This window comes from Pithys albifrons, chromosome 5 (genome assembly GCF_047495875.1).
Source record: "Pithys albifrons albifrons isolate INPA30051 chromosome 5, PitAlb_v1, whole genome shotgun sequence".
NCBI classification, from domain to species: Eukaryota; Metazoa; Chordata; class Aves; order Passeriformes; family Thamnophilidae; genus Pithys; species Pithys albifrons.
The window spans coordinates 4,284,738-4,311,783 of NC_092462.1; the positions used below are offsets into that span (position 1 = coordinate 4,284,738).

At 43.1% G+C, this 27,046-nt stretch overlaps 1 protein-coding gene across 4 annotated transcripts in view; it reads right to left on the reverse strand.

The window, feature by feature from the left end:
* TNIP3 (TNFAIP3 interacting protein 3) overlaps positions 1 to 27,046 on the reverse strand; it is a 40,259-nt gene that overhangs the window by 4,202 nt on the left and 9,011 nt on the right. The window contains exons 1-11 of one of the 4 annotated variants that reach the window (XM_071555072.1): positions 24,827 to 25,000; positions 21,146 to 21,278; positions 15,786 to 15,872; positions 14,155 to 14,244; positions 13,183 to 13,248; positions 12,375 to 12,506; positions 9,351 to 9,479; positions 6,908 to 7,021; positions 4,795 to 4,920; positions 3,064 to 3,222; positions 631 to 691 (exon numbers count right to left, since the gene is read on the reverse strand). In XM_071555072.1, the coding sequence (XP_071411173.1) occupies positions 631 to 691; positions 3,064 to 3,222; positions 4,795 to 4,920; positions 6,908 to 7,021; positions 9,351 to 9,479; positions 12,375 to 12,506; positions 13,183 to 13,248; positions 14,155 to 14,244; positions 15,786 to 15,872; positions 21,146 to 21,278; positions 24,827 to 24,954 (1,225 nt within the window). In that variant the 5' untranslated portion in view covers positions 24,955 to 25,000. Of the gene's footprint in view, positions 1 to 630; positions 692 to 3,063; positions 3,223 to 4,794; positions 4,921 to 6,907; positions 7,022 to 9,350; positions 9,480 to 12,374; positions 12,507 to 13,182; positions 13,249 to 14,154; positions 14,245 to 15,785; positions 15,873 to 21,145; positions 21,282 to 24,432; positions 24,544 to 24,826; positions 25,001 to 27,046 lie in introns of those variants that run through there. The other 3 variants (XM_071555075.1, XM_071555074.1, XM_071555073.1) reach the window with 3 other exon arrangements.

Genomic DNA, 27,046 nt, shown 5'->3' on the forward strand with positions numbered 1-27,046 from the left:
CCACCCAGGAGAGATTCCTTGCTGTCCCTGGCATCCATCTTTTGAGTGGTCTGAAGCAAGTACTTCCAAACAACCAGGAATGGTTTCAAATCCAGGTACAAATATTAAATAACTCCTCCTGGTTAAAAAAAATAGTTTGTACTGACACTTTGGCAGCTAATTAACTCTGTTCACTTACATGGCTGCACTTTCAGACCTGGCACCCTGAGTGCTGATCAAGATCAGCAATGGGTATTTTGCCCTTAAAGTGAAACAACATCCTAAAGCCTGTACTTTGTTACCAAGCACTTCTAAACCTACCCCATGTTGGTACATCATCAAATTTGGTCTCAGCTGGAGCAACAGAAGCTGTAAGGAAAATTCTGAGAATCTCTTTTCTTTAGGACTCTTGATAGGTGTTTAATGAGGCAAATGTGTGATCCTATAACGTGCCATAGAGACACTATGAATTGCAGCCAAGCTGAAAGCTGTAGGGTGGGTGGTGTTGCTTCACCTGTGTTGCACATACACCAACCTTGACTCTCCGTAAGCACTCAACAGATAGACAGGAAAGTTTACTCTGCATCCCTCAAAGGCCTCCATTAAAATAAAAGTACATTTAATATATGCCCTGCACAGCTGCTGTCTTACCATTTGCCTTGTGCTGCACATCTGGCGGAAACTGGTCAGGAACACACCACTGATAGTCTGGCTGCACAGAACAATAAAACATTATTGCAGCAATATGGGCTTCATAGACACTTCAAACACAAGAATGGTGACATGATAAAAACATAATTGCGCTGTGAAGCTTTTTATTAGTCACACAAAAGTAGTTCACAAAAAGTCCCATGTTTAGCTTTATATTTCCAATGATCCGAGTCTCAGCTTGCTCCCTTTCCTATGGTGTGTGGTTTGGATGCTGCACCCATCAGGAATACTAGAAAGAGCAAGGTGCAAACCTTTCTAGATCCTAAAACTCAAAAGAAACATTAACAGAACCAAATCAGATTTTAGAAGAGCTAAGGAATAAAGTGCAGAAGGTACCAGCAGGCATCTCTGTCCTAAAAATCCCCAGAGAAACCTGGAACACCTGACAGCTCAGTTGATTAAAACTTGGTTGTAATAATGCCAAGGTCATGGCTTCAGTCCCCTGTGTGGGCCATTGACTTAAGAGTTGGACTCGATGATCCTTGTGGGTCCCTTCCAACTCAGAATAGCCTGTGATTCTGTGACAGGTGAAGCTGTTCCAGTTTCCATACACCTGCAACACCCTTCAGTGGGACAGGAATTAACCTTGGAATAAAGTTCCCTCCCCTCACAGGTGAACATTAGTGTTGCCACAGCATTAGCTGTTATCAAGTAACTTATTGAAAACACTGTGAGGTAGAAAAATTCCCATCTTTCTTATAAGTATTGGGAAGGTCATGTCCATGAAAATCTAGTTTTGTCCACGGAAATCCTGCAAGAAAGAAATAGTGCATTATAGTTTGTACCACACACCGTGGGACATGAGTAGCAAACTACCACTAGACAAAAAGAACTTTGGGACCAGACATCTCAGCTGGAACTGCCTTAGACTGTCTGTCTGGTGTAAGCAGTACATGCAAGCCTGTCAAAGTCCAGGTAATTACTGCTTTAAATTCGTTAAACTGCAAAAATAATTCTGGTTTTGCAGAAATTACTCTGGCAAAATCCTGAGTCCTCCCAAGGGGAGTCTTACAAACAAGTTTCACAGACTTCCAAAGAAGTTTTGCTTAAATTAAGGTGGCAGGACAAGGCTGTGGATACAGAAAACAGATTTCACTTTTCTGGTTTGCTGTCATTGGTACTTACAGAGCAGTAATCACTCTCCTGCACTGACAGGAAAGAAGGAGCTATTGTATTTTCACTTCAGTTGTACCATTCACAGGAATTGTTAACTAATTCTGTGCTTGTGGGCAAACAAAGTAGGCTTTGACACAAAGCAAGGCTGTGCTGCTTTAAGCACAGGTAGTTTTCCCACCAATGCCTCAAATTACATTTATTTGCACTGCTTTTTTTTTGAGTTTCTGGTGAATTTTCTGTTCTCTGATCAACTCTCCTCTTTCATACCTACTGGCACCACAGAAACGTGAATGAATAACAGAAACAAGACAAAGCAAAATGTTTCTAATGGCAATATAAAGAGGAAAGAAAAGGTGCAAGCTATGAAAAGACTGAAAAGGCAAAAGCACAGACTAAACACACAGGATTGGGTATCAGGACACTCATTAAATTCTAACACCTTCCTTCGTTGCTAACAAATTGCTCAGGGAGGCTCCCAAGGCTCAGAGAAGCAAGGAGAGGATTTAAACCAGGGTCAGAGTGGGACTGGAGTCCCAGAGCCAGCAGGCAGAGTGACCCCGGCACTCCGGCAGGGCTGTAAACCCAGCGATCCCACACAGAATGACAAACCCAGATGATGGAAGTTCAGCAAGAAGAGCCAAAATAAGCTGGGCCAGTGTCCAAATTGCAGGGAAAAACATTCTGCAATACTTCCAGTTCTGATAAATAGGCAGATAAGCACACTCCTGAAGCACAGCAATTACTTGTCTGACCACAGCTTTTCCACTGGGTTTCTGCAGCCTGAAAGCCTTACAAGCGTTTTGCAAACAGCAGATTTCCCAAATAATGAGCATCTTTCCATATGTGACAGCTTGAGAGCCAGAAACAGATAGTGAGTATTTAATATTGAGTGTTTTATGATGAAGGTTCAGAACTGGGCTCTGGAGAGCAGATCCATATTTCTGAATGTGGGTAGCTATACAGCTAGAAAGGGTTCTGAAGGTGGGACATGGATGTAAATTAATCTAAGAAATCAGCAAGACTCCAGTCAAACAACCTTGGGTTTTTTTAATTAGGGAACAAATGTTCCTTACAGCAAAAGAACCCTCTTTTTCTTCTTTGGTATTACAGATACCAAAGCAAATTTGATATTGGTCTGAAACTAACATCAAACCAGGAAATCACAGATTCAGCTGCTGATGGCACTGTAACAGCACCAGTTATTCTCCTGGGAGGAAATCAGTGTCCTTGTGACATGGAAAACAGTGGGAATCTTACCAAGTGCTGCTGCTGCTGGTGTGCCCTGCAAGGTGCTGGATGTACTCGAGGATCTTGATAGTGAAGAACCATCCCACACCTCCCATAATTCACACAGGGTGAGAGGAAGAGTGGGGGTGGGTAACTGGGCCTCTCAGGCTGTGCTGGAGGGTTTTTTGTCTGTCACAAAAAGCAGAAGAAATGCATCAGCAGCAGGATACAATGACCAACAGAATATTCAGGTACAAATTAACCAGTGAAAAGCAATGGGAAAGAAACCTTCCTCTCTCAGCATGGGTCACAATGCTGCCTGTTTAGCCCCTGCAGGCTACTTATGCTTTAAAAATCATTTAAGAAAGCTGATCTGTGCCACACCAGAGTCCTGACAATTTTTATGTGAGCAAAGTATTGGTGTCAAGACATGACAAGTGCATTCCTGGGTGTCTTCTATATTCAAGCATTCTTTATCTTCACTACACACAGTAGCTTCCAGTAATTTGAAGCAGAACTACATGGGCAGTTACTTGTAGGACAAGAAAAATAAAAAATTTGGTTATAGGCCCAAAGTCAATGGCCTCAGGATTTAGGTCTGCCTTTTCTTCAGGCCCTCTGCATCCCAGTAGAATCAACAGGACTTTGCCTAAGGACAGAGCATGGAGGGGCAAAAGATGATTAACATCCTGTGATTCTCTGAGTCACAACTAAATAATTTCAGCTTAAGAAAAACTAATAAATATTTTATATGGTTCCTCTCATCTTTAGAATACTTCACAAGCCCTGTTTAATCCAATCCTGAGGCAGGAAGAGACAAACAAGATCTCCAGTGTGAACTGTTGGTGCCCTGCAGGGACAGTCAAGTTGTACAACACACTGCAGAGCACCTGCACAGCCCTTCAGGTGAGTTGTGCACGTGCAGTGCTGCTGGAATTTCTCCTGGTCCTGCTGGGGAGCAGTGGGAAAGGCCTTTTGGCCCTATTTTTAGACCCCTCTCTAGTCAGTGCCCTGATACCAAAGAAAGACCTTACTGGTATTGATGCCTGGGCTAGTTGAGAATAAGTCAATACTGAAGTTTCTGTTTCACAACAATGCTGGGGAGGACAATAAATCATCGCAGAACACTTTGTTAACTGGCCATTCTTTTAAAACATTGCACAACTTTGTCAAGACAGGAAACCTCGAAATTTCGTCATTTTTTAATGGGGATTGAGAAAGCTCAGAGTTTTGTCTGCCATGATTTTACTATGGCTTCCTACTGACACTACTTTGAAGAGATAAAAAGGATGTTGCAAGAAAAGAATTCTTGTGGCGACTGCTCAGCTAATTTGTATGGAGACCATTTTTTTCCTCAGTGATATTACCATCACTCTGTAGTTCAGTTCCAGAGGTCAGGGTTAGCTACAGAAGCTTTTTATTTCAGACGCTGGTTTGATGTTACAACTCTTATATCAAGTGCCAGTGAAACAATCAAGGTCCTCTGGACTTGTTTTTGGTTATCCCCCTCCCGTTTCCATTCGAAGATATGTTTGAAAAGGTTTTGCCATAAACACTCCCTTCATCTAGTTCTTTTGGAAGTCTTCTCTAGTAGTTTCTTATCCTCTTACTGCATAACTTCAGAATGATTTCATCCCAGGTGGTGACCTCATATAAAACCCAATGTCAATTAATGGAAGCCAGAAAGAGTTGTGTAGAAAGTGAGAAAATAAAAATAAAATGCACATGTGCTGGCAGTGGGAGCTTTCTTTCCACTCATACCTGAGAGTTCAGTTTATTCAGTTGAGACTGCAACCTCTCGTTAACTTTCTGCAGAGCTTCCTTCTCCTCACTGAGCCTTTCTCTGTCAGACCTCTCCTTTCTGAAGTCTTCCTCATAGATCTGGACCTGCAATTGTTAATGCCAAGGATGTCATTCCAGCAGAGCCACTTCATCCACTTTGCTCTTGGGCTGCTTTTTAGACAGTGCCCAAGCAGAGGGGTGCATTCCAAGGGATCTCTCCTCTGGACAATCCTACAAACAAAAGTCTGCCCTGTCTTTTTTTATGACCAGTATAAAATGACAGGTCATGCCTATTCTCCAATGGCACCTGTCAATCAAAACTGTCCCCAGCTTCAGTATTTGTGGACCCTTGAAATTTAAAAGGCTGACTGGCAAATATCAGTTTTAAATATCATAAACAAGAAAATACTAATATTGAGCTTTTTAAGGGATTGACAGTAGCAGGACAAAGATTTTACCAGCACTTTTCCCAGTTTTATCTTCAATTATGAGCACCTGTATCTCCCTCCTGCACCTTAGGTGCAAGCAGTCAGTGAAGAACCTCCCTGCCCCAGTGCAGGAGCAGAGGGGAATGCAATGTACGCAATTCAAAAGGCAAATACAGATGCATGGCCTGGTTCCTAGAACATAAGCTGCCTCTCAAATGCTGAGGGATGCAATAGCTTAGCTCTTTTTATGTCACCAGGATTCATGGTGCTTCCTGTCATGACCCCCCAGACTCAGGCAGCGAGTGTGGGGATTCAGATGCAGAACACAAATCTGTAAATTCTTTGGTGTGAAGCTGACTGGCTTCATTCTCCAGCTAATGGGCAGGAATGCACCTGGTGAGGAGCTGGAGGTTGGTGGCACTTCTGCTGACAAACAACAGCACAGGCAAGTTCGGGTGGGAACCACCAGCAGAACTTTCAGAAGCCCTTTCATGTGCTCTTGGTGTCTCACTAGAGCCTGCTGACAGTCTGTTCCAGAGGACTTGCTTGCTGTAGCTCATGCCCTGCCCATCAGACAGATCCAGTTTTCTTTTTGCTGGCAGCAGCACTGTGACTTCACAGAAGGACTAAAGAAATGTTGGTACCTCAGGGGAAGAAAAAACTCAGCACGGGGCTCTATTAATTATTTTCACAGCCTGCCTGTCACAGTCAATGTTTTCAAGGGCTTTTTTGGCCCCAGTGGTGCCCCAGTAGATAGAACCCCCTTCCTGAACACCACTGTCAAAGAACAAAGGCTTTCTGTGTGGCCAGGGGTGGAGGAGGCTGCACAGCCCTGACCCTCCGATGTCATTTCTTCTCTCCCAGTCCTGTCCCACCTCTCTCCCTCTCACTTCCCAGCTGTTCAATCTGCTGAAGCTGCAAGGGAAGCCCTTTGGCACAGTTCTGCCATGTATTCTGTGCCGTATGGAAGAGGGGGACACCTCCCAAGGAAGGAATGCCTTCATCTCTCCTGTCGTGACCAGGGATGGGCTGGTGACAGCCAAGCTCTGGTGAGACCCTGCCACGTCCCTGTTTGTCCCAAGAGTCCCTCCTCCCTCCAGTTACAGCCTCCTGCTCCATTTTGTGTAGAAGGAAGTCTGGACTCACTGTATTGATTTATATAACTAGAGAAATACATTCATAAAATGGATACCCCATGAGAATTCTGGAAAAAAAAATTGGTTTACTCTATTTTATTGTGTAGGATGAAATAAGTCATTACTGCACAATCAAGTGCAGGATTTTGCTCTCCAGCATGTGGCAAGCATTACATTAGAGAGCAAAATCTGGCTCTGCTGTCAAACGTGACAGAAACAAGTATTTTTATTCCCATTGAATAAAATCCCCATTCTGATCACATCCATTTGTGTGTCAATAACATTAACCCTAATGCTGTCCAGGACCACAGAACCCAAAATGTAAAATTATCGGACAGCTGTAATGTTTTTTAACAGATTCTTAAATGTTTTGCCTCACACTGTAAAAAATGGCAATGCCAACACTTTAGTTTTCCAAGGCTTCCTTTCAAAGCTCTGCTCACCAAGTCTACCAGGCACAATTCTGGGGAAAGAAGGCAACATTTTGCTGTATAAAATTCATCCAGGGTTACTTCCAGCTGTTCTTACCTGCTGCCTCAGCACTTCAAGCTGGGTTCTCATCTCCTCAATGCTGTTCCTGTCACCCTTCTCTGGAGCAGTCCCAAGAACAGGCGAGTTCTTCTTCAACACATCCAGAAGGGCCTGGAATGTCAAACAGCAAAAATGTTAAGCAGACATCCATTACAGGAAAAGGAAAAGAAATATGCTTTTAAATTCTTAGAAAGAGGTTTTCCCTTCACTTGGTTTGATTATATACACTGGATATAAGCCCCATGAATAACATATACCCATGACTAAATCCACATTTTCAAAGATACCACACTACATCCATGAATTTGAATCAGTGTCATTGAGGGGACTGTATTTTTACTCATAACCATGTACAATATTTACCTATGGAAATCACAGCTGCAAATCTCACCCACACACACCATTTCCCTGTGCAAGCTGGAATTTGGGAAAACATGCAAGTGTCTAAACTCAGCTGAAGCTAAAAACGAGCAGATAAAAACCCCAAGAATGTAAGAGCAATATTTAAAGATGATCTAAAAATGTGACTACAGGGAAGTCTGACTGAAACATTTTTTGCAATGAAAGGACAGATTTCTTATCTGGGTCAGAGCAAAACCTCCCGTTTGAGAGGAAGTCGTGTATGCTCCATAGCTTGTCACTAGAGGGAGTCAGGAATACACACAACATTGGTACCACTCCTGCTCTGCTTTATAGTGAAATTCTGCCACGGTTCTTTGCAGATTTTGGTTATTTTAAACAGCATTACACAGCTCTCCCTTGGACTGGAATCATTTTTAAACTGCTCTTACACCTATCAGCCTATAACCACACACTATAATTACATATTATTTTCTTTATTCTAGCACAAACAGCATTAAGTACTTTCCAAAGTCTCTCACATAAGACATAAATTCAACTAAATTCACCCCTTTTAGAAGTTCAGTTCCTGCTGATGATCCTCGTCTCTCTCTTGCTGGCCACACTCCATTTGTGCCCCCATGTGGGAAGGAGGGAAGATAATTTGGAAGGGGAAGAAGCTGAGGGAGAAGTGGCCAAGCAGGAGAACCAGCCCAAGGATTATTATTAATTTTAAAAAGCCAACAAAAAAACAAGCATTTTTCTTAGACGAGAAAAGGAAGGGATTTTATCTGATGAGCTACTGACATTGTAAGAATTACGCAGGAGAGAAACTGGTATAATAGTGGCAAAGATTGTGTTCCATGTCAACACATAAAGAAGGCTGAACTTCAACATGGGAGGACGCAGATACAGATACCTGACTGATTAACCCTCCTTTTACCCCTCTGAGCCACTTTTCAATAACTTTTTGAGGAAGTAGTTTGATTTCAGAGAATTTGTAATAATTTCAAGTGGCTGAACCTGCAACAGCAGTGGATTAGATTTAAAAAGACACAGAGGGTCCCTTCCAGTCTTATGTGCCTTCATGACAGGAGATTTGAAGGATGCAAACACACAAAAAACCAGTTAATTACTGTTGGGTAAGTGTGTTACATGAAATTGATGCTTCGTTTAAAACAATGGTCTATTTACCAACATATCTTATCCCAAGCACATCACAAGACAGAAAATAAAACACTGCAATGAGTTGTTTCACAAACAAGACCTTGAGTGAAAGTTACACTGAAGCTTTCAGCAAGTTCTGCCAATGCATTTCAAAAAGAGCCAGAGATCATATGTTCTGTCAGGGGTTTTATTATGGCAAACATTTTGTTTTTTGGCTGGACTTTTGCACATCCCTTTAGCTTGTCAAAGCACTTAAAGTTATACAGCAATGGGTACTGCAGTGCATTTCCTCAGGAAGTGTTTGTGGCTCACCATGAAATACAAAATTGTTAGAAAACACCCACTGCTTTATGTGATCTTTTGATTAAACAAGATTACATTTATTACTTTCCCTCGGTTAAACGAAAGAAAATCCCATTTAGCTATTTAATGACCATTTCCTCAGACATAAATACACACATGTATGAATACATGTATATATGAACAGTAAGAGAGGACTGTGTCTCATGAAGAGAAATCATTATTCTCAAACACAGAATATAAGTAAAACAGTTTTAAAACTGTGTGACTTTTTTTTAACCACAGTGCATACAAAAGCAACTTTGTGCCGTTTCCTTTTTGTTCTAAAGGGGGAGGATGTGGAAAGAGCTCAGATATGACATGTAGGGAGGTTTCACAGCAGAAGACAAAGGCTCTCCTAACTTTCCTCCTCACAGTGCAACCCTCCTACCTGCCAGGAAGAACAGGCACAGGTATGGCTGAAGTGAAGTCTTGCTTGTTTCCCCAGTTCCCCAAAGGTGATCCAGATCTGCTGCCATGAACAGGCTGTTCTCCCAGATGGAAAAGGTGGGCATGTGGCAGTGTCACTGCCTGACAAGAGGGACACTGGAACTGAAGGAACAGCTGCTGGGCAGTGGCTCACTGCTGCTCCTACCTTATTGAGACGGCTGATCTCCCCCTCATAGTGTTCTTTCTTTCTAACCATTGAGGCATTCTTCTGCTTCAGGAGCTTGTTCTCTTCCCTCACCTCATGGAGAGCTTCACTGAGGGCCTTTGTTTCTTTCTGGGATGCACAAACACAGAGAGATGCTGCTGAAATGCACATGGAAACATTTCTCAAGAACAATTTTCATGGTATCTTCTGCCTGACAGATGTGTTGCATTTTTGTTGTCCCAGCCACAGCTGGGAAGGGGAGGCAACAGGAAGGCAGATCATCAGTGAACCCAGATATGATAAAAAAGTTGTTTTGACCACTTACCACATGACCAGACAGAGACAACATACCAGACCAAATCCCTGCTCTCTGCAGTCACACAAAGGCATGAGGAAGCTGGCAGGCCAAGCAGAACAGAACCATATGGACAATTATTCCAGACATGCATTTCTCATACGCACTCACAGTGTAAGGCCAGGGCTAAATGCTGGAGCAGTCCCAGCCACTCCCAGTGCCACACAACACTAAAGACAAAACCAGATCTCAGTGCCACACTCTTAGGGCTTTATCCACTACAGGAGAGACTGAGACAGGCCTCAGCCTGCTCTAGAATTACCAAGCAACCAATCAAGGCTTAAAAATCTGCCTTTTTTTGATCTCAGCACAGTTGTTGATTTCAACCTGACCATTCCTAGTGCATATGCCCCACACTGTTGCCTTCCCAGCAAACTACCAGGAAGGTGTACCTACTTCCAACAGGATTCACATGAGATGGTACTGTAAGAATTATTAAGGCAGATTTGCCCAACTGTAAGCTTGGCTCTCTTATTCTATGGCTTTCAGCGTGGCTGTTTGCAATGTGGAGTGAATGTAGATCCAAATCAGACCCTGAAGCTAACAGCATTCCATAAGCTTCCCTTGCAGGGTAATGCATTCCTCACTAGCCCACTTTTGCCAGACTGGTCTTGGAAAAAAGCTGTTTGGACATATGAAACAAAACAGCTTTTTAAGGGGGGAAAAAAAACAACAAGCATTTAAAATATTCGTCTGCAGCTGCACCATATGAATGATAAAAAGGAGATCACACGCACAGGACATCACACGAATGGTATCTTATCATAATTCCCAGCACACATCCTGCTTCTCAAAGGTTGGCACCTCCAGGAATATGGACATTCACCGCTAAGTATTTCCAGTTTGTTCAGGTCTTTGAACCATCTGAATTCTTACATCTTATTGCTTCTTATTCTACACTGAATCTTAGGTGTTATGACAGCGAGACTTCCCAGTGATTAGGTTGGTCTTTGCTTCCTGTCTCTGGGTACACAGACACGCCCAGGGGAACAAAAACAAAAATCCCATCTCCAGACCAGTCAGTTTTCCTTTGTGGGCCATGGAGGACACAGGGACAGATCAAGTTCATTGTGTGATAGCCATGCCTGCAGGTGCATTAAAAATGAAGTAAGATACCTCTGGGAGGACAGTAGCAGCATGTCACCTGTCTCGGGGTGGTTTGGTGCTGCTGCTTTTCCTAAATGGCTCAGCAGAACACCCCAAAAACTGTCACTCTGAGTGAACAAATGTAAAAGGTACAGCTCAATCAAAAATCTCTACTGTCAGCAGCTGCTTTTACAAAGGTGCAGATGATCTGCACCCCTGCATGACATCCAAAACAGCACAAAAATTCAGAGCAAACAGAAGTTACTGGCGGAGTGTAGAGCTTCTAAAGAAAGTGCTGCTCTAAGGCTGAAGTTCCATGTAGGCTAACCTGCCCTCATAAGAAATTTTAGGATTACATTTTCATTTATTTCATTATTCTTGTATGTAATAAAAAATTTGGAGAGCACTCTCATCCTTACCTTTATCAAAAGGCAGCTGGGGCTGTTTTTCCCAGATATCACATATTAAAAGGCAGGCAGTAATATGAAAAGGAAGGTGGATTGTCTCACATTGAGTCCACACTCTGAGCAAATATAAGTGATTCAGCAAGAACATAATGATTTAATTTGCTTTCAAACATATACAGAGTCCCTTTGGTTGGAAATCAAGAACATGCTTAGCCAGCACTAATTGATAAGCAAGTAAGAGGAATGCTCTGCTTATGCAGATATAAGATAAGGGCTTTGCATTCTTCTTCTGCAGCAGCCACCTCACATTTTATCTGAGTCTGGAAGTGATGCAGGTTTGCTTCAAGTTACCAGCAAAGAAGCCCCACTTCAGCCATCAGATCCCCATCCAGAACCTCTCAGGACAGGTCACCAAGTGTGTGATACCACAGAGCAGAATGAGAACAGGAAGCACCACTCTGTGTGGCTCATAAAATGGAGAACAAAGTTTTGTGTATTTGTCAGGCACCAACATGCTGCTCCCTCAGGCTGGTGGTCCTGCTGAGGTGGGGATTCAGCTTAGGGACCTAACTCTGGTGCCCAAGGAGTCCTGAGGGAGGAGCCCAACCCCTCTGGGGGTGAGGTGAGCACCACCCCAGAGCAGCTGACCAGGCCTAGTGACTGCACTGACTGTGTCACAAACATTTGCAGAGAGCTGAAACAGCCAGCACACGTGTAAAAGCCTGTATGGTCAATACCCAAATCTGAGTGCATGGAGTTGAATTCATTCCTTCAAGTATTTATTGCCAAGCACTTTGTGTAACACCTGCAATGATGCTGCTCTTCCATTTGAAATAGCTGTAGCATTTTTGTTCACAATGCAATTCACCCTGAGCAAGGAGGAGGGAAATCTCTGCAGCGTTCATATCAATCTGCTCTTTACTCCCACACACACACACACACACACTCCTGCTGTGCTGTGTGCCAGTTTCTATTGAAATGACTGTCTCTTCACACACTGCAGATGTGCCTCTGATGAGGCAGGTCATCCCCACTGCCCCGGTATGATACTGAGGAGCACTCAGCCCCACGGTTTCATCTCCTGCCAGCCCACGCTGTGCCTCGCACGAGTGAAGAGAAAGGCAGGAGAGAGCAGAACACAGAGCACAAGGGAGGTGACAGAGTGCACCCTCCTACCTTTTCCTGCAAGGGCCTCTCTCTGCCCAGCACTGCCAGCCTCTCATCCCCTGGGTGCTGCCGATGCCTCTCCTGCTCCAGCTCACTCACTCTGCTCTCTGCCACGTCCAGCCTTGCTTTCATCTCTGCCAGCTGAAAGGCAAGTGACAGGCCATGGTGGGCTGACTGGGCATTCCCAAAGGCACAGCACCTCCAAGCTGTCTACCCAGAGGCATAAAACACAACCATATTAAATGAGGATGTGCCATTTGAAATTCTCTTCAATTTGGGGAAAGGAAAAAGGAAAATAAATTATCCTGTTGGAAATTATTGGAGAGAAAATTTTCCTGATAAGCACATGAGGTCATTCTGTAAACATCCTTTTCACTGCAGGAAGCAGCAGATGAGAAGTGTCAGTCAGTGAACCAGTGTGGGTTTGGGAATACCAGGCAAAGCTGTGAGCAGCAGCTTACTGATAATGGCTGCAGCAATGATGCCACACTGCCATGACAGGGAACAAAAGCTACGTCAATTGGGATCTGGAGGGGGAAAAGGAAATAAAAAGTATTTATTTACAATTCATTTTGAAAGTCCCTGTTTAGAGACGGCACCATTCATGGAGAATTAGTCTGAGAACTTCCTCAGGCAGCTTCCAAGCACAAGAGATGGGACAAGAACCAAGAGACATGTGGTGGTGAGGAGCAGGGGCTGGGCATATCAGGCACTGCAGGCTGATTTTGCCATGGCTGTGGCTGGGTGGTATTTAAACCCAGACTTAGCTGTCAGCAGGTTACATACATATTCCAGTGGGAGTCACCAACAGTGTTACCTGCTTTTCATAAAGCTGTTTCATGCTTCTAAATTGATGATCCCATTGCTTGTTCACCTCCAGGAGCTGTAATCATCAGGAAGTCACAGTTAATAACCCTTATTTCAACACTGCCAATAAATCAAAAATAGACTGGCATTCTAATTCTCCAGCTATGATTGTTCACAACCTCCTCATCATCTGGCCAGTTCATTCCAGAAAAAGCAAGTTTAAGGTTTGGCAAGCCTTCCAGCCCATCTGCCCTTGCTTTGATATTTCAGTTAGCACTCAGGAAACATGCAAATACACCATCAGCTACAGGTGAACCACTGGCAACGCTACACCAGTCCCAGGCTGCAACTCCTAAATGGCCAAGGACTTCCCTGCTAGTTTGCTTTAAGTTCCACAAACAGATTTCCAACTAGAACTTGTTTGACTCCAAACTAATGCATAGAAAGATACAGGGTCACTCTTTAGGATGCTCAGCAAAAGACCAGCTCCCAGTTTGCTGCTACCTGTGACCGACACACCACTGGCTGGTGCTTACAGTTCTTCCTTGGCCTTTACAACAGTGATAATTAATAAAACTTGCCCTTTGTGCCATATAAATCTCTGCTCTTCTGCATTCACAGTCACAGTACAGTAAGTCATAGTTCGTTTTTAGGAACAGTTCTCCAAATATAACTCTGCCCAGCTTGGTACAAAGAAGTAGGACTGTAGGAACCAGGCATTGGAAGTGCTTGCACACTTCAAGCTGTGAAGAAATACAAAGCAGAAAGTATCCAAAAAAAACTGTCTGCCAAGAGCACAGGATGAGAATCCTACAGGAAAAACAGAGGCCTTGATGGAGTGGTGGGTAAAACAAACTGCAGCATGAATATGGTGTAATTAACAGTGATAACACATTCAGTGATTTCCTGCTTTCACTACTGATACTGTAGTGGCTGTCTTAGAGGTTATATCTGTAAAGGTTAAGGGTATATTTAGCATTACCTCTCTTCTCTGTCTTTCCAGTGAGAGGACCTGTTGTTCCAGAGAACTGGGTGATGAAGTCCTCTTTTTGGTCAGTAATGTGTGCCTTGACTGGAGAAAAGAAATGTTCAAAAATTAATGCTTTGGTCATGCTCTCTTCAAGTCAAGGTTATCACACAGAGCTGCATCCACCCTGGCAGGTGCTTGGAAAGGAACTGAAACAGAAACTTTTTTTGTGCATTGCATTTGTATTTCAGTCCCTTAACACCTGCTGACTGAAGGGGACATCTGCTTTAACCTTGCTTAGCCTGTGTTTTAATTGAAGCATCATGCAAACAAGCCCCTGAAATAAACAAAATCACATCCATTTGTACCATCTGAGACACAGGACACAACAGGATTTTAATTGTCTTACAGATGGTAATTTAAACAATTAACACAAGCCACAGAAGTTGAGCACAACTTGAAATGGGCTTAAGTAATTCCCTTCATTTACAACAACTAGAATAATTAGTAGTGTTGCCCCTGGTTAAGTGCTTGAAGGCCCAAGGTAATAAACTTCAGCACAATGGGCTCAAAACAAGCAACACAGAAAACAAACAGGCCATTTGGAGACATTAGGAAATCAGTCTGCAATTGTTTTATAAAGTATGGAGTTGTGCCCGTGCAGGACAACAACAGCTAAACCCTCATTTTTATAATGGCAGTGTCATAGTTCAGAATTTCCAAGAAGTTTCTATGGATTGTCATGAAAACAAACATGTGATCTATTAGAGAGAGAGAGAACTGCACTGGAAAAAAGAGACGTGCTCATAAAAATAGAACATACTACGCTCAGATACCTGCTCAGGGAGTTCTGTTTCCCTCCCTAAATTCTCAACTGACATATGAAAAACCAGAATAAAACTGTGAGCACTTCTGAAGCCTTGAATCTCCTGAAATAAATTTTCTTCAGCTAGAGAATTTAATGCCAAATACCAAGGAAGATCAAAGAAGAGTTTAAGAGTTTTCTTGTGTCTTTTCACAGGCAAAAATCCTGACCACATATTTGCCCCGTGGCCAGTCCTGCTGAGCTCAAATGTGAACCCTTGACTTCCAAGCCTGAAAACACTTAATCCCTCTTCTTGTAGTTCACAGAGATGTTTAATTTACAGTATCTGAAGTGATACCTGGCAGCCAGTGGAGTTATTCAGATGCTGGATTGCTTAGGCATTTATTGAAGGGCATATTTAACATTACTATTAATGTGAGTAAGACAACTCACAGATCTCACAACTACACATCCACTTGGCACCAACCAGCCTGGATATTACTCACAGAAGTTTTTGGGTCATAAAACAAACCACTTTGCACCCTCTGTGTAACAACAAAGTGTAACAACAAATTAAAATGACCACATACTTCTGGAGGGTAAAAAAAAAAACCAACAAAAAAACAACCAACTAGGAAAGGTTTTCTTTCTAAGAATGCCATATCCAAAAATATTTCTAACGTTTTCCTCTGGTCTTACACAGTGTAATCATTCAGAAGAATCCACTGGAATACAAATTCTACAATTGTCAACCTATAAAGTGACACCCCAGTGCACCAGCTCAAGGTGTTGCTGTTTTCCTCAGAAAACACTTCAGAGAAGAGCCAGAAGAGTCACTTACTTCCAGTGGGTCTGCTGGAGCTTCCATGTCACTCCCACCTGCCCAGGTGCATCCAGGGTGGCCTTGAGGGGCTGTTCCACTGTGCACCTTTGGAAGGAAGGAACAATGAATCAGGTATTTTCTGCTGCCTAAAGGAGCAGCAGAACAGCTTTAACACCCAGGAGATCGGCGAGTGGTGCCTGTGGAAGCAGCCAAGGCTCAGAAATAAGGGGTGGAATTCTGGTTTTAACCTTTTCCTCCTTCCTGGCTGGGGCTTCCCAGAAAGGATGAAGCACCCTGCCTGTGACTAATGTGCCGGCTCTGTCTCTGCTTGGAGTGTGTAAATCACAATGGACTGGCCAGCTGTCCCCACAGAGGAAGTTGCATGTGTAGGGGCAGGAAGGGGATTTGCTTTTTCAGTAAATAAGAGCACAGGTTTTTCTATCCCTGCTTCCACTTGTGAAAAGGGACTTATGTAAGGATGACAGCTATGAAGTGACAATAGGGCAGAGTGAGCTATCACAACAGAAAAACGAGTCCTGCTCATAAAGGAGCAACAGCCAAGCCTGTCAACAGCACCATGCAACAAACCTTAACATGCTTAGGGGAAAACCATGATTAGAAAATTGAGTTACCTCCCTCAAGAAAAGCTGCCCAAAGATGAAGAATGACAGGAGTTGCTATTCCTCTCCTAAGGACACCTTATTTGCACTTCTGCTACTTGTCTTACCTAGGCTGGATCTGGTTTCAAGCCACTCAAGACTTGAGTACTCAAGGTATCCAACACTCCAAATTTGTGCCTTAGTTTCCCATTTGGAAAAAGAGCTTAACTTTACCTAGTTAAACTCACAGGAAAGATTAACAAAGAAAAGGCTTCCACAGGCTTCACAAAGTTAGAATGAAATAGAAAAACGCAAAGTATTGTCGCCTTCTGTCTCGGAATTCTGAATAATTCTGATTTGAGAAGGAAGTGAGAAAGCAAACTCATATTCCTTGTTGTGGAAAGATCTCTGGGCCTGTGGCTTTGTCAGTGGCAGCAGAGATTGCTTATGTCATTTCAAGGAATGGAATGAAAGCTACCCTGTGAAATTTGACATAAAATCACATAAATCCTTCTTTCGGTTTTCAGAAAAGGATTCAGACAAAGTAAAGCAACCCTGTGAAATGCTGGAATTTGACAGCCACATTCCAGATCTCTGGGTCACAGTATGTGACTGAACAACCCTTCTTTTGCAAGATGCAACCCCAATTTGGAAGAAAGGTCCTATTTTATGATATTTGCATATGACATATACCCTCCCTACCCTGATGTACTTTTTATGTTTTCCTGGTTTATGGAGTAGCTGGAAATCTTGTGAGATTATTTTAAGGTTATTTTAATGAAGATATTTGAAATTCTCCATTCTACTCATCAAAAAATAAATGGATTTTGTCTGTGCCTATGCCAAAACTAGTCTCTGAGCACATCCCTCCCAGGTAACAACACTGCAGATTATAAACTATATGCCAATGAGCAGGGACCCAAAGCTCAAGGTCTTCAGAGGTGGTGCTGTTCTTCCAGCAAAAACTGGGGGAGTTGAAGCAAAATCATTGCCAGTTATAACAGCACTGTAAAGAGACACAAGGAGATGACAACATTCCTTTTTGTTGGTACTGCAGAGATAAAGACACTACACTTATGTCTACAGCAATAGCATCAAGAACAACTCAGCTGTACAAGAACACCTCAGAACCCTGAGATACACAGGAATCCTTGAGAGAGGGGCTCTCTGACAGCCATCAGACTTCAGAAGTCAAAAAGGCAAAAACATTCTAAGGCATTTATACTTGGTTTGAAGCTATCGAACCAAATACAGTTTTACACTCCTTGGAGAACTCCAGCTGACCACCAGACTGTAAATGCAGTCACAAACCCAGAAATCTGCCAGGTGTGGAAGAAGCTTCACAGGAAGCAAATGGGATCAGGTAGGATTTGGTGCCCCTCTGACCTTCCCTGAGTTAACCCCAAGTGGCAGCAAAAACTCTGCCTCCAAGGGCAAAGGGAGACCAACTGATCAGAAGCCTCTCACTAACTTCTGTTCTATTTCTATGATATTCTGTAATTTCTATTTGTAGCAGTTTTCAGGTTGGGCTTTTTTAAACACCCCGTTTAAAAATGAGAAACATTTTAGTTAGAACTTAGGAAGACCTAAGTTCTCAGTGTAAAAGCCTTTTGGCCATCTTTGGGAAGCTTCCAATGGGAGAAAAATCAAAGCCTTGGAGCTGTAGCCAACACTGAGTCCCTCACAAGCATCGGCACCACAAGAAGATAAAAGCTCTCATTTTCAGAGTGCTGGATCTTAGTTCTGGAATGCCTTCAGTTACAGGATTACAAAGTATCACTCATAAATTAGGATAATGAAAGCCATTTGTCACTTCTGAAAATTATGTCTGCTCAGTGTAGTGAAGCCAAGACCCATTAAAAGGCTTGAAGTGAGCAAATGTGAACCTTTCCTTGATGATGACAAAACGCTGAAGTTACTTTTTTCTGTTTTCTTCCCTAGCCTGTCATGTTTCTGCTGGGAGGTTTCTTGGGCATTTTCATTTTTGATTTATTGTGCTGTTCAGCTGCAGAATTGTAGAAGTTAGATTAACTCTGAGACTACTTGGGTTAAAATTTGGTGGCTTCTGGAGAACCTTGTTTATTTGCTGGTTGAGCTTTGGTTTTGGATTGATCCCTGAAGCAGTGCTTATCACAAACCCCTTCTCCCATTCCATGCTTGAGGTGAAATGAGAGATTTTACTGAAGAATAAAATTAGCTCTCAAACCAGAAGAAGCATCTACCTCTCCCTGTCCCAGCCTGGTCCACGTGCTTCACCCCAGAAGTGCTGGGAAGGGATTTTCCCTTCAGGGAGTGTGTCAGCCTCAGCCTTTTGTGCTGCTCAGTTACATACTAGTTGTGACAAAAACTTGCAGATGCAAATGTGTGTCTTAATATGTGGGAACTGGATCCAGATAGAGCAAGATGTGGTTTCAGAGTAAGTAAAACAGCACAGGCTCCTGCTCCAGCATTTCCTATACCCCCTGTTTCCCACTAGTGCAATGAGATCAGCCAGAAGGGTATGGCCACTCCAGTACCCAAGCATTTGGAAACTCAGGCCTGATGAGGAAAATCCCAGTGGACTGGATGATAATTTGTAACTCAGGCAAACAGGTTATTTTGTGGTTTACAATATAGTGGTTGCAAGTACAGATAGCCCTTAAATTAATTTCTTTTTTCTCTCACTTCACACCCAAAGTTTATCATGGCCTTTTTTTTTATTACCATGAAATGTCATCTCTCTCCTTCCTGTGTACAAAATCTTGATCAGGCCCTATATACTCAATACAATCTGCATTAGTCCTTCTGGTAATATCTGTCTTCTGATGCAAACCTTTTCCCTCTCTGAGTGGAGAATGCAGCACCATGACAAGCTGCAATTCAGGCAGTACAGATGAGGGAATCATAGGCTGAAGGGTTTGTTCTGCAGACCTACATTTTCTCTCTCTCTAATATTTGCATTTAAAACCACACTAATATAATAAATTCCTACAGGAAAAAGTCCTGGTGAGAAGGGGAATTTGTTTACAGACATTTTCGGATAAGTCTTGGAAGTGATTTAAGCTCAGACAGAAAAGCCATTTTGCAGAGTGCAATTTATACTCTTCACCCCAGAAAAAAGTTACAGAATGAAAATGACTTGCTGGCTCTGCCAAATAACTTCCTGATGAATGACCAATGCTATTGGGAAGGCTACACCTTTGTTTCATTAAATACATTGTTTCCCCCTCATTTTAAGTCTAAATCAGCACCCAATTTCACAACCTGACATTTTCTGGTGTGTTTTTTTTAAATACTGTTTCATGACCTTCATAACTGAAAGTCTACTAGGTGTTATAAACACACAGTCTGAGATATGTGCTCCTGGTATCTTGTATTGAGGCTGTTGAAGCTCATCCCAACTATCAAGCTGTCACTCACTTGAAGTCCAGCTCAACAACCAGTCAAGCGAAAAGTTGCTTGACTTAGAAATATAAATAAAAACCAGCCAGCACGTTTCTCGTGCAGAAACATCATAAACTTTTCTTTCTTTAAGCTCTGAAAACCACCCATCTTTCACAGGCAAAAAAAGGTGCCATAGATGTAAGGAGAAGCAGGACAGATCAAACACAATGTTCTGGGTGGAGCACTGAGGCACCCATAGAAGCAGCTGAGGCAAGCCCATCCTTTTTCCTGACCAAATCCTTTCTTGTGTCTCCTTCTGCTGGAGGGAGGCTACCATGGGCAGCCAGGTGTTCCACAGATCGTTTGTGGCTTGTGATCTCAGAGCTCGATGCTCCTCGACGCTGTGCTGACTCTGCTTCCTCGCGCTCCTTCCTGCCCTGCCCCGGGAACCCCCATCCCTGCCTGTGGCTTCCCTCTCACTGTTTCTAATCCCACTGGTCTGACCCCGGGCTGTCTCCTTAGGCTCGGCTCAGCTCCGTGCCCCGAGGTCATGACTCATTTTGGAGATGGCGGTTTACATGTGAAAGGAGCGATGCGTAATTTCGGATTTCATAGAAGGGAGTCATCTCTCTTTTAGCTCCCCACCGATTTCCTGCATCGTGCCTTAGGGCACAGCCTTCAGGGGTTTCCTCCCCCCGCCCCGTGGGGGTGGCACAGGCAGGTAAGTGTGTCACCCCTTGCAGGTGGATGGCACTCAGGGCTTAAATCACTCCCTCCTGCTCCCAGTTCGCAGAAAACAGCGAAATTCCTTTCGTCCTTCTACCACATTCACTATTTCAGGGCAGAGGAGTGAAACTGAGAGGGAAACCTGAGAACAAGTTTCTGTCATGCTTGTTAACCGCTGCTTCACTGCAGGCAAAGACAAGTGCCTTGGCAGGTGGCTCAGGATTTTCTGTTCATAATAGTACAGCAGTGTGGGGTTGAATCATCAGCAGTTTCCTTCTTCTCCCCTCCTATTCATCCAAAAGCCTTTCTGGCACTCCCAAAGATCTCAGCCCCCCCCGCACGTCCGCTCATTGCCAGTTAAATCAGAACTACCAAATGCAACAACTTAAAGAAGTAACAATGCTCTTGGGGTTATATATTTTCAGGGATCTGTGCTCTCCAAAAGGCACATGTGGCTACAGAGTGGACAATCAGTGGGTTTAGCTGACCTTCTAAAGCACTACAAAACAGAACTTCTCAGTCCATCTTCCTCACAACAGAAAATAGCTATATCAGGAAAAAAAATGTGTAGCAAGTTGATTGCATCATTTCAGAAATCCAAGAGTTTCATGCATAACCAAGTCACACAGGGAACATCCCCTGAGTGTCCTTTCCTGGCAGATGAACATTGCAAAAGCACACTGTGATTACCTTAAGGGAACACGAAGTTCTCTGGGGGTTTGGACTCTCTTGTGCAATGGGTTTGGGGTCCTCACACGACTGGGAAGTGGGACTCTTCCCTATCAGGTTCCTTATTTCAGCATCGAGCTCTTTACTTTCACACCTGCTTAGAAAGAAAAAGCAACATTAAACCTGACACCACAACCTGGGGCAAAGGGAAGGTAAATTTGCCAGCTCCCTCCTGAATGTGAGAACACAGCACTGAGCTCCTGGCAGGCAAGCAGAGAGCACCAAAACAGTGTCACACAAGACAGTGCCTCCGTGCTTCGGGGCAGAAATTAATTTAAAATAGTTACACGAGCTGCCTTTGTGAATTTTACTACATTGCACCCACAAAATCCAAAGTGACCCTATTGGGGATTACACGAAGACTGCCATGTGCCCTCAACCCCACCCACTCACATGCAGCCTCAAGAATTTGAAATTCAACTTTAAACAAAATGCAATCAGAATAGTTAAATTGGTTTGGAAATGAAAAACTTGGTGCTCAGTTCACAAAGTCTTTTGATGGCACGTTTTGTTTTCTGTAACACTTTGCAAGAGATACCTGACATGCTTTCAAGTTTTTTCTTTTCCTTATAGGTTCCTTTTAGAAAACATTCACCTCTTGTAGAAATTGGTCTGTTGTGAACATTTAAAATCATATTTGTTTGGTGGGGAAATCTTTTGCTTTCAGTCTCTCTGCTAAGGACATACAGGACTTACGTGCATGTAAAGGCTCCAATACCACAGAACTAAACACCAGCCAGGGCTGATTCACCTGATACTCTGCAATGGTGGAATGTGACTTTCAGGGAATGGACTGAGGCAGAGTTAAAAGGAATCCCCAAATGTCCCAGATCAACCCAAGTTATCAAGAAATATTCAGCTCATTTGCAAGCTCCGACCTTCGTTTCCTGATCAGCTTAAACCAACTCTACATACAAGTGAAGCATGACCAGAAAGCAAACTGCAAGGCTCAAAATTATCACCAACTTGGCAGAGCAAGATTAGTCCTTCATTTAGGCAGAAAATACTTAATTCTTCATTTGAACTACTGGAAAAACTGAAAACAATATGAATTTCTCAGTTATGCTTCCTGCAGTTTAGACAGGCAATCCATGGGGATTGTACTGCAAGTTCTGAGGAAGCTCTTGAAGCAAAAATTGATAAAATTACCCAATAAAGAAACCCATCTATCCTAATTATACCAGTCAATAAGTGTGGTGAATTTCATGCTGGTAGCATAGAATGATTCATTTTATTCTCAATATTTAAAGCATAGGGCCTACATCAGTAATGTATCTCCATTGAGCATGGATGCAAAAATCACTTTCAGAGGTACTACAATGAAACACCAACAGTAGCAAATAAGGACTGGTAAAACTCAAAAGCTATTTTTTTGTGACTTGTCAACTAATAGTTAGACAAGCTGGAATTTCATGGCCACGGTTCCCTTTCAAAGCCACGAAGATGAAGAGAAATGCACATTTTCATGGACTCCATGGTGGTGCAGCTGCTCTGGAGGGTCTGGCAGCTTCTGCAGCCCCAGCTGTGCGTGGGTAGCAGGTGAGCCCCAGCAGCAGCACTGGCAGGGGACAAAACTACAGAGGGAGAACAACAAACCTTGTGAGAGAAATCCAGCCCTTCTGTGTCTCGCTAAATATTGCAAATTCCAGGATAAGCCAAGGCAAGTGGCACTTTTCCTTTCTTTAAGCAGCTCTGGCTGAGGTTCCCAAGACCAAGCACTCCAGGGCACTTCCCTGGAAAAGAGCATCTCCAGCCCATTGGGAGATGTGGAGCAGCATTGGATACACTGTGCAGAGCCCTCGGGGCTTGTGAACCTGCTCCAAAGAACTGAAAAGCCACAGCAGGAAGCAGCGCCTCTCTACTGCAGTTCACCATCCCCAGCTGCCTGCACAGCCTGCTCACCTGGCTTGGTCAAAGGAGACAGTGTTTCTTCAACTCTTTAAAGTCAAATAGAGCAGCTTAGTCTAAAAAAGATTCTCAAAACAAAGGCGCAATACCCAGGAAAACACAGTGAAAGATGGGCAGCAATCTGGCAGGACTGCAGCAGCAGCAAGTTTAGCTGGGCAGCACTCCCCTCTGCTGCTGCTGGTTTAGCCACAGTGAGCTGAGATGGGTGACCACAACCTCTTGAGATCAGTACATGAATCAGGTTGAGAAATACCCCACAAAGATGGGGGGCTGGCTCGAAGCATTTCTTCTCAGCCAGGAAGAGTTCATTCCTCTGCTCTGCTCCCCGTAGTGTGATGTTGGGGCTGTAAATGATGTTCACCTCTGGCTGCTCCCAGCCTGTCTCTGCATTCTCCCTTCTGCTCTTAGAGGTACCTGGGTGAGAGCAGGGCCCAGCTGTGCCTGGGTACAAGAAGGGGAGCTGCAAAGGGCTCAGATCCTTACAAACCAATTGCTGCTCTGAAGTGGTTTCATCACCAAAGTCACAAAGCACCTTCACTGACTGAATTTATCGGTGCATTTGGTTTCCCCTCAGTTTTTAGGCCAAGAAACTTGTTACTCCATTTTTCTGCACTTTACTACTAGCCACTTGGATAGCTGGAAGGATATTTATTTATTGTTAATAAATAATATTGTTGATCATATCTGACCCAACCTAGTATTTCCACTTTCAGAGCACAAAGGTGCTCTGAGTGCTGGAACACATCCTCAAAGGACTCGTGAGGCGGAGCTACCCCAGGCCAAGACAGTTCCTGCTGATTACCAAGAACTTCCCCCACTGAGCTCTAGAGGGCACACAGCATTTACCTTCTGCAGAAAACTATTTCCAAAGCTACTTCTGGTTTTGTGAAGTTCACTGGTGCACCTCTGTACCATTAAACCGTCACTGTTCTATGCTGTTCCCAGCGTTTTCTAATACAGGGCATTTTGGGGTTTAATAATTAATTTATGCAAATAGGCAATGTCAGGAGGAAAAAAAAAGCAGAGAGAAAATATACCTCAAATTGGGAGGTATATTTTTTATGTTTTGTAAAATGAACCATCAGAGAACATTGAAAGGATTTTCATGTGGTCATGTAGGACAAATGATCCGACAAATGACCCTTCTGTGTGCAAAAGCTTTCTAAAGTATACAAAAATATAAAAACTACACCACTCATCCTATCTCCACAGCATGCTGTGATTAATGCAGGAGACAATAAAACATTAGAGTACTAACTCCTCTTTGTGACCTGTGAGTTAGTTACTCAGTTTCCTTTTTAGGGAAAAATTAGGACATTTTACATGGCAGCAGAACTTACAGGTGTATTTGTGGTATCCCAGCATAAGTTTTAGCAGCTTGCAGGAAAAGGGGAAAGAGCTCAACCTGACTCACGATTTCCATGTCCTATCTGAAAAGTAGCAGCCAATATCCTTCCAGCCATGTCCTCCAAGGGTAAGACATTCCCTTTGGTTTGGCAGTTGCCATATCCATGCAGAACTTCACTGTGCACCTCCCCATTAGAGGTGTTTTCATTTCTCCCATATGTTTACCCAGCTGCCTTTGAAATAGTTCACATTTTTTTCTCTATGGGACATCTTTGTGCCACTTCAATTTCTAGGCTCCACTGGCCTATGTATAATTATTTATATTATTTATAACATTATAAAATGTATAATGCTCTAAATAATTATTATTTATAAATGCTTGCATACCTTTTTACAGCAGTTTCATTTTTAAGCTGAGAGCCAGAACACGATGAGCCACATACTTTGGGCTTGTAGCAGCATAGATTGAAGGCTGAGAAATACCAGTTTATCAAATAACCAGGTCCAAGCCACATAAGAGTCTCAGCTTTGCAGCTGGTACCATCTGGGAGCTCCTGGCTCTGCCTGGTTTCCACTGGAAATTGGCATCATTCCTTAGAACAGTCATGTGGCAACATTGGACACACCTACAATAAGTCCCGAGGCATTTATTGCACAACATTAATACCCAGGGCATGCAGTTCTATTTGAAATAACAATTTCAAGGATGGTGTGCCCAGGCCATTCTCTTGTGATTGATGAAAGCACAAATACACACCAGCAAACACTGTGAAGAAGGGGTTTAAGCCAGGATTTACAGCCAGACAGCCACACCACAGAGTCATATTTTGAAAGGAAATGAATTCCAGAGCCCAAGGGTTAAACACGTGCTTCATCCCCTCGGGTGGGCATTTGGGATGTGGGATCCCTGCTTGGCTCAGCCCAAGGAGCTGATCCATGGAAAGAAATAAATTTCTGCATTTGAATCGTGGAGGATGAACTGATGTGGATAAATTAAAAAATGTGGCAAATCCCAAGACAAATACTTCAGTACTTCAGCAAATACTTCCCCTATTTGTGATAACACACTCCAGGTCAGAAGGAGGCCTGCAGAATGTGGGGGAGAATGAGACTGAACTACAGAATAAACTTAATCTAACTTGTACTAGAAATAGACCTAAAATAGGAACAAAATTAGGGATACAATCCTTATTCTCCTATGTTCCATGTGATTTGGCAGGATTTTTGCTGTCTCTGAATTCAAATTTATGGAATTCTTAAGATCTTTTTCACGTATATACATTAGGATTTTTATATTAAAATCCTATCCAGTAAAGACTAAATAACAAAGAATTCCTAGTCCTACAAGCAACGAGAAGAACAAAATTTTGCCAAGAAAACAAAACCAAAATTTTGCCAAGAAAACAGAAATACTTTTGTTACAGGAAAAAATTTTGCAGCCTCATAAGGTCTTAGACTTTAGCAGATTCTGAGCTGACAGAGAATAGTTACAACGTGGTGCAGCTTCCTGAGGATCAGTGGTGTTATTCCAGCACTCAACACCCAGCAAGAGGACCTTCACTCAAAGGTTAGGATTGGGAACTTCAACCAGAACTCTTGAAATTGAGCCCCACTAGTTCCACCCCACATGCACCACTATAAAAAATATTTGACTGGGCATAAAGCATACTGTGCTGGTACAAACACAAGAACATCTGCCCTTGAGGATTATGAGCATATACTTAAAGTTCAGGGAAAAACCAGAAAGGCAATACATTATTTGACAATAATTTCCAAATTAATTTTTTAACCTAAGTTTCACCCCCCAAAATTTACCCATTATTTCAAGGGTACCAGCAGCACCTGAGATCCACCTGGCAGAGCTGCACTTCTTCAGAGGGAGATGTCCCAGATGTTGCACTGTTGCTTGGGAGGTAAGTGTGAGGTTATTTCTAATCTCACTCCAGCCCCACGAAGAGAACTTCAGCAGACAAGGTGTGTGATAGGGGTTAAAACATGTGACTATAGCAGAGAAACCACTTAAACTTTCGCTGGAGTCTGATGTAGCCAAAACATCTGCCTATCACCCCATAAACGTCCCTACACTTCTGTTCCCTTTATGACAAAGGAATGGGGCTTTTAAGGCACATTTAATGGCCAGCAGCTGTTTGGCTGTCAAATGCCACATCTGGAGAAGCTGTGTGCTGTTAATGTGAACAGAAACAATTATTCTTTAATAGTTTTGCTTAATTTTAAGAATTACACAAATGACAACCAAAGAGGTGCATGTTCTTAATGGAAACACATCTGGTTTCTCTGAAAACAACCCAAAAAAAAAAAAAGGGGTCCAGTGATTAAGTGAAGCTGCACCTATAATCCATCCTGACTCAGTGAAGAGAGAAGGAAAGCTACTGATATAGAAGCACTCGGTGTGTCTCAGTGTTTGATGACCCCCCTCAGTAAATTTGCAACATGCAAGAAGACCATGAGTAGCTAATGTGCATTACATGCCCTGTTCCTTATTACAGGGCTCTGTTCCCCTCCATGCCTGGAGGTTCCTTTCCCTCGGGCCTGGATTTCCATGCTGCTGCCTCCCTTCTGCACCCTGCAGGGCTTGTACGTCAGGAA